Source organism: Schistocerca piceifrons, chromosome 8 (genome assembly GCF_021461385.2).
Source record: "Schistocerca piceifrons isolate TAMUIC-IGC-003096 chromosome 8, iqSchPice1.1, whole genome shotgun sequence".
NCBI lineage: Eukaryota > Metazoa > Arthropoda > Insecta > Orthoptera > Acrididae > Schistocerca > Schistocerca piceifrons.
The window spans coordinates 472,773,844-472,787,298 of NC_060145.1; the positions used below are offsets into that span (position 1 = coordinate 472,773,844).

General features: G+C 45.8%; 1 protein-coding gene across 1 annotated transcript in view; it reads left to right on the plus strand.

Annotated features, from left to right (window-relative positions):
- LOC124712468 (LIM/homeobox protein Lhx5) overlaps positions 1–13,455 on the plus strand; it is a 477,246-nt gene that overhangs the window by 382,670 nt on the left and 81,121 nt on the right. The window contains exons 6-7 of the mRNA XM_047242764.1: positions 12,732–12,826; positions 12,905–13,022. Coding sequence (XP_047098720.1) covers positions 12,732–12,826; positions 12,905–13,022 — 213 coding nt within the window. The remainder of the gene's footprint in view (positions 1–12,731; positions 12,827–12,904; positions 13,023–13,455) is intronic.

Sequence of the window (13,455 nt, forward strand, 5' to 3'; positions counted from 1 at the left end):
AAAATGTTAGTACAGCTATACTTTGTAGATCAAAAAAAGTTTTGATGACGTGCTGTAGAAAGTTCTATGGCACTGTTACACGAAAATACATTAGATTTAAACTAGTGGCCTCGAGAGATGAATAGCGAATTCGTCAGAATTTTGCTACCAGATTAATACTGTGTCTCTGTAAGGTACTCATAACTTCAACCAGTTACGCGCAATGCTTTGACACCTGAGCACCAAGGCACATTTCACAAGCTAAGTGTATACTTTTGTCTTCAGACAGCTCGCTCCCTTATTTATAAACTTTCACAATACTCAGAATCGCCACACTAACAATCCTAGACGACTTGAGAATGCTTCAGCTGTGACTTGTGCATTTATTTGGATACTCACATTCACAGTTCACTAAAATAAAGTAGAATAAAACACCTACGTATAAGGAAGTAACGTTGATGCTGAATTTACATTTTTAGTACAATACTTGTCATTCATATAGAAGTAACCTCGTTTGAAATACCCTACCTGATCACAACTGTGTGTCAGTCCAGGACTCTAGCCTGCAATTATCTCACCGAGTGAGTTATCTATACCCGTCCTAACAACCTAACTTCTGCCTCTACACCTCTCCTACCAGTCTGTGACACTTGTACATGGATGGAATGTGTTTACCCGTATGCGGACTCCGGCACACTTCAGGTAGTTTTTTGGTTTCACATGCGTAACTGGCAAAGGCAGAATAAATTATCATAAAAAAGTGACTAGTCATATCCACCTTTCTTAAGATTAATTCCCAGTAACACGTGTCGTAGGTTACAGCACGCTGTTCTACCCTCCTATACGCAAATTCTTACTGTCCCTGTATGGCTACATGCGAAACGCCCCATGCTCCACAGAATGGTATGTCCGCAGAAGCGTCGCTCCGTGCAAATGCCCAGCCCTCTCTCCTGTCTTCCCAACACCACAGACGTGTTCCTGCATACCTTGCGGGACTAGCACTCTTGGAAGAAAGTATACTGCGGAGACATGGCTTAGCTACAGCCTAGAGGATTGTGCCTAGAATGAATCTTTGACTCTGTACGGAGTGAGTTCTTTAGTCTGAAAAACAACTGCCTACAGTGATGGCACTACCTTGAAAAATAATACGCAGTCGTCTGTGATACGTCAACGGTGAAGCTTACCATTGCTTACAGTTCGTGAGGTGTTGTCGAATAGCGAACGTCATTCGTTACACGATCTATCACTCTAACTGGAAGAAATTTATCACGGTCTACAGAAAGTATTAGAGACGTCGTTCTCGGCAAAGAATTGTCCGCGCAGTAGAATTTGACAAGATGGTTTTGGGTTCTGTCGGAAAAGACTTATCAATAAGCACCTGCCATGTCACCGCTAAATGTGCACTTCGAAGAGAACTACGTGGAGAGCACTGGTGAAATCAACAAAGGATCAAACAGTGGCGCCCATTAGGTATTGAGCTGAGTGTTCCATTCTGTCAGTAGTTCATGTTGTAAAGAATACACTGATCACATTATTTGTAACTTTCGATCTGTTAGCATCATTTCACAAATAGTTCACAATAGTACTGGTACATGTTTGCTTCGATTCTTGACACATTTCTCTTTTTGTTTTCGTTCGAGCGGTTCTAGGCGCTTCAGTCCTGAGCAGCGCGACCGCTACGGTCGCAGGTTCGAATCCTGCCTCGGGCATGGATGTGCGTGATGTCCTTAGGTTAGTTAGGTTTAAGTAGTTCTAAGTTCTAGGGGACTGATGACCTAAGATGTTAAGTCCCATAGTGTTCAGAGCCATTTGAACCATATCGCATTGATCCGCACTCCGGTGCGGATCCCTCCCGTTGGAGGTTCGAGTCCTCCCTTGGGCATGGATATGTGTGTTGTCCTTAGCGTAAGTTAGTTACAGTTAGATTACGTAGTAATCCTAGATTACGTAGTAAGCCTAGGGACCGATGACCTCAGCAGTTTGGTCTCATACAACTTACCACAATTTCGCACTCCGGTAACATAATAAAAACGGAGCAGTAACTAAACGAGTATCCGCTTGCATTGGGTGTGTGAGCGAACAACCTTAGAAAAAAATGCGTAATTCAACAAATAAATCAGGGCATACGGAACCAAATGCTAGGTGGAGAAAAATCTTCTAACGCCATTGATATAATGATGTACCAAGACGAAAGCATAAAATTCTCAACAGTATTCTTAAATTCACTTACTGTTTCTGGTATGCCCTCACGTAAAACTTTTAAACAACACCACAACGTCTACCGTGTGTAGCATTTCGACGCTAAGGATGTGGGACATTTGACTCGGTTTACCAGCAACCACGAGATGATCGTGAGATACGGGCTGCTACAGTCGCACACAGCAAGTAGTGAAAATGAAGTGCTTTTGTGTTGTGCGACGGCCAGCTGTGTCCCGTACTGAGCGAAGCTCCGCACCGCGGTTCTCGGACAGCTGGAACGGCGGTGCTCATTATTCGGGCATCAGAAGCAGCCAGCAGCCAGCAGCCAGCAGCCGGCGGAATGTGAGAGCCGCGCCTGCCGCGTCAGCCTTCCGGGAAGCGAGGCGCTAACGACGGCCCCCGGCAACGGCCGCGTCATCGGCGCCGCGCCAGCCTCTCGGCGGTGTCACGCTGCCCGGGGCACCGAGCTCCACGTGTGCTAACACTCTCTCTCTCTGAGCGAGTATCCTCTCACGTTCTGGATATTTGCAACCTGTCGGTTCGACCACTTTGACCGCAGTACCAAGATACTAATTTATTTATCTTTTCGAAACTGTAATGGGCATGTCTTGTCGTTCAATTATTCAGGCAGAATTCAAAAGAATTCCACTGCCGAACTAGTATATGTCGCGTAGGGACCACAAGAATAACATACGAAAGGAAAGAACCGGTATGGAGAGATACAGGCAGTAATTTTTCCCGGAGTTCATCCGAATACGAGACGTGAAATGAATAAATGTTGTTGTACACTGGTACCAGTGGTCTCTGGGTAGAGCCAAAGACCGGTTAAACGGTGGTGCCAGGTTCGAGTCGTGCCTCGATCATGAACATCGATTCACAACGTTACATTTCTGTCTCTTCCGAGCATTTTTTAAAAGTTTTTTCTAGTTTTTTTAATCTTTAAAGTCGTCAATGTTCTTACAGGTTTTAAGCGACCTGTCACTAATTGCTGTCCTGTGCCAATCCGTTCATCTCAGAGTAGCACTTACGACCTACGTCCTGAATTATTTGCTCGACATATTCCAGTCTCTGTTTTCCCCTATAGCTTTTATCCTCTACAGCACCCTCTGATAGCATGGAAGTTATTCTCTGATGATTACCTGCGAATGTTTCGCGTATGTTCTTTTCTTCGACGATTTTTCGGAGAGTCTACTCATCTCTTTCTTATGTGTTACAATACTGTGTATCGGAATAGAATTCAAAATTTTCTTTGGCTCAGTGTGTTAACACGTCATGAATGAAAAATAGTTTCTAATTACTTCCAAGGATTTTGTTTGAGTCCTCTTTTCGCCCCCGACGCAACTATTTTTGCTAGTCAAGAATTCTATTCGATTTAGACAACGGAAGCAGCTGTAGAATCATTTACCAAGGATCGAGGTACGCAATGCAACATCGGTGCTACATTCTAAGGTTTACAGACAAGCGAATAAGGGTAACAACTGTTATGAAGTGCCGAGCGGTTCTAGGCGCTACAGTCTGGAGCCGCGCGACCGCTATGGTCGCAGGTTCGAATCCTGCCTCGGGCATGGATCTGTGTGATGTCCTTAGGTTAGTTAGGTTTAAGTAGTTCTAAGTTCTAGGGGACTGATGACCTCATAAGTTAAGTCCCATAGTGTTCAGACCCTTTTTTTATTTGTTTGTTTGTTATAGGTGCATGAGAGATAGTACATTGCTTGTGAGGTACAGTATAAGGGTCACGATGATTCACAACAATAACGACTGTTGTGCTCTTGTGTGACGTAAAAAAGAGTCCAATCGCACCCTTACGGTGCCTATGACGCACCTATCCGAAGGTCTAGATCATTGAGTTACAATTGCTTCCTCAGATTTTGTCCTTCATCAGATATTGCTATCTTTTTTCAATCATGTGACAGCTCAGATACTCAGTGTCTCTAAGACACACTTACGTGAGTCGAACAAATCTCTGATCATGCCTGTTGTCTTTATTGGTTTACCATTGGTAATCCCTGTAGTCAAATTTTGTACATAAGTACCTCTCTTTCATAGCATACTGTTGATCTCAATATGTCAGGTTGATACAACTACGTATAGAAGTTTTCTGGTTCCTGTAGTGACGAAAGGAACAACGTTATCTGTACGTTCTACTTGTACTTCCAAGTGCCATGCCTGTGGGACTTCGGTGGTCTAGTAGTTGCTACCCTGATTACCGTCGTCAAGGGGCCCACTTACATCGCGGGTGGTTCTGCGATGGGTAGCTATGAAACGGGAGTCTACTAACGCCGTTGAAGCTAAATCATAAGCCGGTTTAGTAAACTAGTTGTCATGACAGAGAAGTCTCCGAACTGATGTCAAATTCAAAAGATTGCTATTAATTTATTTACGATAATCAAGAGAACCTGATCGTGTCTCCGCAAAGAGAAATTGCAAACTGAGAGTAGCGTCTTACTACTAAATTCTCCTCGAGACATTTGAGTCTAATCTTTATCTACGATAATGAAGGAAGCTGGGACGTGAACCCAGGTCTCCTTCCTTAATAGGCATGAATGCCATCCATTACGCGACCACAGCACTACAGCTAACATTGTTGCACGAACTACCCAAGTCTAGTGCCCTCCCTAGCACAAATTTCAATGCCATGTCATAAATTTTAATTCATTTCTTCAGCTTCCATCATTATGAGAGTAGCTTGTTTCAGAAGCAAAGCTCCGCATTCTTGCTCAGATAGGGCAACTAATGTCGACCAACCTCTGTGTCTCTTCAGCCAACGTTGTCATTTGGATGCCATATGGAGGGCCATCTGCTCAGCACACTGCTCTTGACCATGGAGCCGCTGATTATTAATCAATTAGTTCGTCATTTGACCTCATGAGACTGAGTGCACCCCGTCACAGGGGTCCACCAAGGAAGAACCGCTGGGTGTACCGGGAATTAAATTAATTGTTGGTAAGGCGGGTGCCAGGTTGAGATTCATTGGGAGAGTCCTTAGAAAATGTAGTCCATCAACAAAGCAGGTGGCTTACAAAACACTCGTTCGACCTATACATGAGTATTGCTCGTCAGTGTGGGATCCGAACCAGGTCGGGTTGACAGAGGAGATAGAGAAAATCCAAAGAAGAGCGGTGCGTTTCGTCACAGGGTTATTTGGTAAGCGTGATAGCGTTACGGAGATGTTTAGCAAACTCAAGTGGCGGACTCTGCAAGAGAGGCGCTCTGCGTCGCGGTGTAGCTTGCAGTCCAGGTTTCGAGAGGGTGCGTTTCTGGATGAGGTATCGAATATATTGCTTCACCCTACTTATACCTCCCGAGGAGGTCACGAATGTAAGATTAGAGAGATTCGAGCGCGCACGGAAGTTTTCCGGCAGTCGTTATTCCCGCGAACCATACGCGACTGGAACAGGAAAGGGAGGTAATGACAGTTGCACGTTAAGCGCCCTCCGCCACACACCGTTGGGCGGCTTGCGGAGTATAAATGTAGAAGTAGATGTAGAATCGAAGCAAGGTCGTCCGCATAGCAGTCAGCAGCGTTGACTAATCTACGGGAGAGGATAGTGTGTTTTACAGCTCTGTCCCTACACAAACTCCTTGTTTAACAAATATCGGAAATGGTCCGGGACAGATGCGTCGTGCAGACTTGACCCATTCGTGGCACTCGAATGACCGGCGGAGGCCGACAGCTGTCGGGGCAGGGAGGGAACGAATGAAAAATTCATAGCGGCGAGGGGGCGCAGTGGATGGGGCAGGGAAACTGGTGAATGAGACTTAACTCGGGCCGGACGCCGGGGCGTCGAGTGCGTTTGTGCGCCGAGTGCTCTCGATCCGGAAGGCTCTTGTGTTGACTGAGCGATTCGCTACACGCCTCGCCCGGCGCCGCTCTGCTACTGTGCCAGCGTGTTTGCACAGACGGCCAGTCGCATGCTGCGCCCAGCGGCGCCCGTGGGTCGTGGGGCAAAGAGAGCGGGCCCGGTGTCTCCAGAGGGATGGCGCGAAGGGACCGCGACCGCGTCACCAGCAGGGGCGCAGCACCGCAAAGATGGCGCAGGAAATCGGCCGTGCCCTTCCTGGTATCAGATTAATCAGTTTAACTAAACAACGGAAGACCTACATCAGAACTGTTCTCAAGGCGACGCACTTAATTTTCGATATGTAGCGTGAGAGAATCAAAGCATTTGAGATGTTGTGCTATAGATGAATGTTGAAAATTAGGTGAACTGACAAGGTAAGAAATGAGGAGGTTCTCCGTGGATTCAGCGAGGAAAGGAATATATGGAAAACACTGTCGAGAAGAAGGGACAGGATGATAGGACATCTGTTAGCGCGCGGGATTAGCCGAGCGGTCTGGGGCGCTGCAGTCATGGACTGTGCGGCTGGTCCCGGCGGAGCTTCGAGTCCTCCCTCGGGCATGGGTGTGTGTGTTTGTCCTTAGGATAATTTAGGTTAAGTAGTGTGTAAGCTTAGGGACTGATGACCTTAGCAGTTAAGTCTCATAAGATTTCACATACATTTGGACATTTTTTGAGGACATCTGTTACGACATCACGGAACAACCTCCATGGCACTACAGAGAGCTGTATAGAGCGAAAACTGCACAGGAAGGCAGAAATTGGAATACATCTAGCAAGTAATTGAGGAAGTAGGTCGCAATTGCTGCTCTGAATGAAGATGTTGACATAAGAAAGGAATTCGTGGAGGGTAGCATCAAACCAGTCAGAGGACTGATGACTATTTTTTTTTTTAAAAAAAAAGAGGTACGGCTCGAAGCCGAAGCCGTGATATATCGTATCTTCAGATGAAGCGAAAAACTAGTAAAACGCACCAGACGCAGACATTCTGATGTAGGAATCGTGGTTCGTTGTTGTTGAAAAAGTTTATACTCAGGGCCCTGAGGTGGTAATATGAAATTCACGGTGCTTTTAGCTATGCTGAAAAAATATACATATGCATTGAGTTATAGTGCTTTGGTTCATATACCAATGAACGTACACAACCAGATGGCGTCAGCAGCATCTTTACGAATCAACAAGTTCCGTCGACTGTGCACAGTCGACAGACTAGCTTCTAAAAAGTGTAGACAGAGATGGAGAAAATAGTGTTTAAGAGTGCTTGAGGAGGTATTGCCGCTGAGGAGGAAATAAAGATTCTTGTCGAGGAGCCCCAAAATAATCCTTACAACTAACAAAAAGAATCCAACAGTAAACGACAGCACGGTTAGTGGTAAACTTAAGCAGCACGTGATATTGTTTAAATTATAGTCATAAAACTTTTATCCATTACGGATGAGGAACACTGCGACAGAGATGGAAATTTTTTCAGAAACGTCTGCAACCAGTAGCTTTTAGTGATGTTTCAATGTTCTTTCTTCTTTGCCATGACTGGTTTCAACTCGCCAAGCGACTTGTTGTCAGATGGTAGACAGTTTTTGGTGATTGTAGAACTGGGGAATTGTGTACAATTTTTTGCTTTTATTGGTTTAATCGTAGTGCACAAACCAGTTTGGAACATATGCTTCATGTTTTTTCTAGTTATTTTGATCACACAGAGGAGCTGTTATCTGTGCCAAAGTTTGTGCAATGCTACAATCAATTACTAAAAATAATGTAACATCTGATGATGAGTCACTAGGCCACTTGAAACCGATCGCGATCAAATAACAACTGAACCATTACAAAAGGCATTTACTTACGAAAACATTTAGGGATAATACTAAGAAGCTGCTCAGTTACTATCAGCACTAAGCGAGAGTGCCCTCCCTAGCACAAATTTCAATGCCATGTCATAAATATGTCAATATGGATTGCGAATGATTATGTACTAGAATGGCCAGGATAATCTGAATGCCAGTAAAACCGCAATACCATCATAGTACTCCTAAGTGCAGCAATCACGGAGAGAATGGAGAATAATTTCGACATTACAGTTCATGGAACTGGCAAGGGTATAAGTGAAAGAACCCAGTACAACATAGACCGAAAGGCACAGTCTATGAACACAGCGAGGAAGCTAGGAATATGCAGTCCAAGTACACTTCTGAAAACGGGGAAAGTGGAAAAATCAAAATTATTATTATTAAGAAAGGGTATGAATTGCACTGATCAGGTGAACTGAAGACCCAGACTTGATACTAGAGTGTAGCTTTCGTTGCAGCGTTTGCAGTGTTTACGAAATAGGCATGGAAGCAGGCACCAAATTCAGAGACACGCTGTAAGCTGGTCGGTACAGATACTGGACAAACTGAAAAGAAATCTTTGGATGGAAGTCGATGCTGTAATCGTGAAACCCGGTTGGATAAATTTTAGAGAAGCGGCGCTAGGTATTTGACTGCCGTCACCATCGCGTGATTTGCGAAGGAATAACATAAGAGTGGTTAGGACGAGTACAGCCCCTACGCGAATAGAATGGGGCAGAAAATCGTTGATATTGGCAACAAGTACTGCAAAAAAACGCTAAAATCACGTCCCCAGCCGTGTCGCTTGGAAACGAGCGCCCTATACCCACTCCCCGTCTGAAGTATTGGATTCATCTCCTACTACAAACATGATCCGACGTTGCCTTCAAATCACAGATTGAGGACGCAAGCGGACAGTACAAATCTGAGGGCCTTTACGAGTCTGTACTCTGCTCTTATTTAAGAGCAGAGTACAGACTCGTAAAGGCCCTCAAATATAGCAACAATGAAGCTCACTCTCTCCCTTCAACTTCCGGCCACACACACACACACACACACACAGACACACACACACACACACACAAATATATACCTCCATATGAAGTTTTTTGTTTAGAATCACTATCACCTTTCAAAGCGTATACCATATATATATATATATATATATATATATATATATATATATATATGTGTGTGTGTGTGTGTGTGTGTGTGTCAGGAGGAAAGCTGCATGCTTTGAAAGGTGATAGTGATTCAAAAAATGGTTCAAATGGCTCTGAGCACTATGGGACTTAATTGCTGAGGTCATCAGTCTCCTAGAACTTAGACTACTTAAACCTAACTAACCTAAGGACATCACACACATCCATGCCCGAGGCAGGATTCGAACCTGCGACCGTAACGGTCGCGCGGTTCCAGACTGTAGCGCCTAGAACTGCTCGGCCACTCCGGCCGGCGATAGAGATTCTGAACGAAAAACTTCATATGGAGGTATGCCCTATTCCAAATGGTTTCCGAGATAGAATACATTAAATATCACTTGTGTACGTTTTTCTCGAATAACTCGAAAACCGCATCCTCCAGCGAAAACGTGTCGCAGTACAAAATTAAACTATATTAAATTTCCTACAAAAAAGGTCTAATTCACTTTTTTCTCTAGAACTAATGGTTTGTAAGAATGTTGAAAAACTCGCTCGACGCGCATGCGCTGTAGCTTATGTAGTTTTCGTAGGCCAATTTGAGGTACCATATTGAGGTAGCAAGATGAGACGAGCGGTTTGATACGGGACACTTGTGGTCTATCGCGTCGGGAAACTACCGCGGCTGATGCGGCTACAATAGTGGGAGAATTCTGGCATCTCTGTACGCTCCGCCACGTCCTGTACGTGGCTTGCGGAGTACATACGTAGATGAAGAGTAGACCCTTCTCGTCTCAGAAGAACCCCGCGCGCTCCGCTGTCAGGAGCGGAGGCGGCGGCTGGCTGGATGTTAATCGTGCCGCTTCCAGCTCCAGCTCCAGCCTCGTGGCAGGCGCTCGACCCGCGAGTGCTGTCAGCCGCGGAGACGCGGGCAGCGCACAGCCCGCCGAGCCCGCATGAAATATTCATGGCCCGCCAGCAGCTCGCCTCACCTCACCTCACCTCGCCTCCACAAAGGCCGCGTCTTTCGCCCCGACAGTCGCGCCTACTTCCAGGCACCTCAGCCTATCTGCGAGCCGCCTCTCTTCCTAGAGCGCCAGAAATACGATAGCGACACCAGGCTATCTTAGAACACGGAAACGTCTTCACTAGCCTCGTCATCGCGCATTTTAGTTCCACATCTACTTTATCTGTCTCTCGTAAACTCCACCGCTTCGTTAATGTTACCAGATCAATTTTACCACCAGATGCAACTCTTCTAAGACACAACCAATAGTTTTGGAACAAATCATCCGAAGTTTTCCGCCTCTATGACTGGTGCCTCATAATTCGTAATCGTTCTTTATACAGTGGACTGGGACTATCACTCGCCAAAAAACATGGAAAAATCCACCCATTACCCAAAGGACAAATAGCCTACAATAAACTGAAACGACTAATTGGCTGAACATGGAGGTCGCACGACTCTGCCACACTCCAAACATACTAAGCACTACTCCGACCTTTATCGTCAGTGCCACTACCGCCTGTGTTTCCTATCCATCGAATTCTATCACTTCCCCCAAATCCTCACTTGCCACACTGTTGTGTACATAGTTCCGCGTGGTCAGCGCGTACACAACTTTTCCAACAGAGCGCGCCCCGCTAAGCACAACAGCGCAGGCGCAGCGCTCGTCCGTCTCCGCACTACGAGATGGCGTTGTCTTAGAGACGGACCAAATTCTGCTTCCGCCGACCCGCGTATTAATATGTAACGCAGCCAACGAGATTGCTGCTAACGTAGAACCTTTTTTCCTCGCGGATCACACTCGCGCAGTGATACCTGACCGCGCGAGGTATTATAAAGAGTGTACAGACCTCCGATTAGTCAGTCTGCATTTGTCTGCGTCAGTCCATACCAGTCTGCGTTAGTCTGCATTAGTCTGTACCAGTCTATAGTCAAGTTTCAGTCTGTGCCTAATAAGATTACCATATTCCTGTACATAGCCATGAAGAGAAATGAACAGACACTTTGTCAAGTATCAGAGATTTATGAGAATAAGATTAACGTACCAAGACCAAAGGAACTTCAGATTGTCAATTGTAAATAGCATCCAGAATCAAGTGACGTAATGTTTATGCTTGTTATTATTTTAATAAATGTGTGTGAAAATTAATCAAGTTCTGTTTAAAGTTGGTCACCGTCAATCTGTTACTCTAAGCGTGCAAGTGGCATTTCTATCGTCTGACCTAACGCCAGAAGATAAACACGCCACGATAAGACCACGAGACATATTGATAACACTCGCCTACTTCGTTAGAGCGACAAGTCAAAAAATCTGATGGTGTGTGTACCGAAGGTCTTACAGTACGCACCCCACACACACCCTTCCGCTCATCTTAATTATTGTCTTCTTGTCTCTCCTTCCCCACGGCGCACCGTATTTCTTACAATTACCGGAAACTCGAGACCAGTCATCCAGTCATCGTCAGACGGCCGCGAGGATTTGTTGTACACAGTTCATACTTTTCTCCTACAATACAGTCTATCAGTAAATTCATGATTCTCTTATTTACGAAAGCTTTTGGCTTGTATAGAAGGTCTCCGCATTTTACTTCAGTGCTATTTACGAAAATAACAACAGTGTTCTCAAACCATCAAGGATAAAAGAATGTTTCTGTTCCACTCCATGTCATGGTTCCTCTTACACCTCCGTTGTTCCAAATCCACATTCCCATCATTTCCGTCCCAGAACCTTTCCCACTCACACCCACAAAAACCGTCAGCACCGTCTGCTGACTTTCTTCTCAAAATCGACAAACTTTTCCTCTACCATGACAGTCCCAAAATCGTGTAACGTTACTACCTACGGTGCTAAAGACACGCTAAAGATATCACTTTTATTCATGCAGTTATAAAAGTACCTTTGACCTTTAAAAAAATCAACAAAATGAGCGTTTTTTAAAATTATTAACTTCTTGTAACACATGTTTCAAGTCACTTTTTTCTTTAAAACCTCTCTTGAATGAAAAGTGAAGCTAGGGAAATGAAATAATAATACAATTATTTCTGTAATATGGGACAAATGAACAGCTCGTCTTCCGTAGACCTACGTACTTTTAGCTCACAGTATGCCTATGAAGGACTAACTCCTCAGCATATTAACAGTCGATTTGAAACCGGTGGCGGTGTAGTCTGTTCGTATCTGTTGGGCAACAGGGCAGACGAACTGTCACTCTCACAGTACATATTGAAGTCGAGATTGTATGTTGTGACATAGGTCACCATGAATTGCTGAAGGCAACTCACAGTCTGTGGGTACTGATGTATTTCTCGTTCTGTCGTCTCGTAGCCTGTCCTTCATCAACAGTGCAGTTGGCTGGGAGTTAATACGATCGGATGGTTTTTGTGGTCGCAGATATCGATTCGTTACTGGACGATGGAAGATGCCACTGGGATAAAGGATACAGATGCAGTTATGAACTATCGCCATTATTATTACTATATTATTAGTTCACAATGAATTTTTCATTCTTCTGTCGACTGTGCGCTGATACGAAACTTCCTGCAGATTAAAACGGTGTGGCAGACCAGGGTTCGAACTTCGTGACCGTCACACGGTTTTAATTTGCCAGGAAGTTTGACAACTACTATTATTATTGTCATCATTGTGTACTGGTCATGTAGCATGCACATTGTAATCTCGTCTGCTAAGGTGTAAAAAGCACGCAGCCAGGTGAAGTGCTTGAGACGTGCCTCTGCGGCGTTGCAGACTCGCTGCTGGGGTCGGGCTCGGAGGACGAGGACGAGGAGTGCGAGCCGGGCGTGGGCGGCGCGGCGGCGCTCAAGGCGGGCGCGGGGGCGGCGGGGGCGGGAGCGGGCGGCGGCGGGGCGGCGGGCGCGCACGGGGGACCGGGCCAGCCGCCGCCCCACACGCCGCTGCAGCCGCCGCCCGAGGCCAACAACAACGACATGGTGGGGCCGCTGGTGGGCGGCGCGCCGCCGGGCCCGCTCGTGCCGCCCGCCGACGTCAAGCCGGGCCAGGACGACTCCGAGGACCAAGGTGAGCCCGCGCAGCCGTCCCAGCCCCAGGGAGCTCGGGCCTCTTACGAAGTAAATCAAGGACTCCTGTGACACTAGAAATGAGCTCACTAGGCCGGTACCGTGCAACACCACTCCCCAACTGTTATTAATAGCCTCAGTTCGGAGAGATTTCTTCAGGTATGGTGCTTTCACATCTCTGGTAATTAGATGCCCCAGAGGTACCACATTTGGAGCATTTATACGGCTACGTTTCACCTCCAATTCAAAATACTCCCAGCCGTTTTCTACTGGTTAAGATAGAGTGATTAAGAGAGCCATTAGGTAGGAGGTAGGGTGCATGACTGTTCGTCAAACCAGGAACGTATGTGTACAGCACTGTGGCCACAATTGTTGACATGACGACACATGTGTCAGATCTTGTAGAAGGCAGAGCAGCACTCGGTTGATAAGGA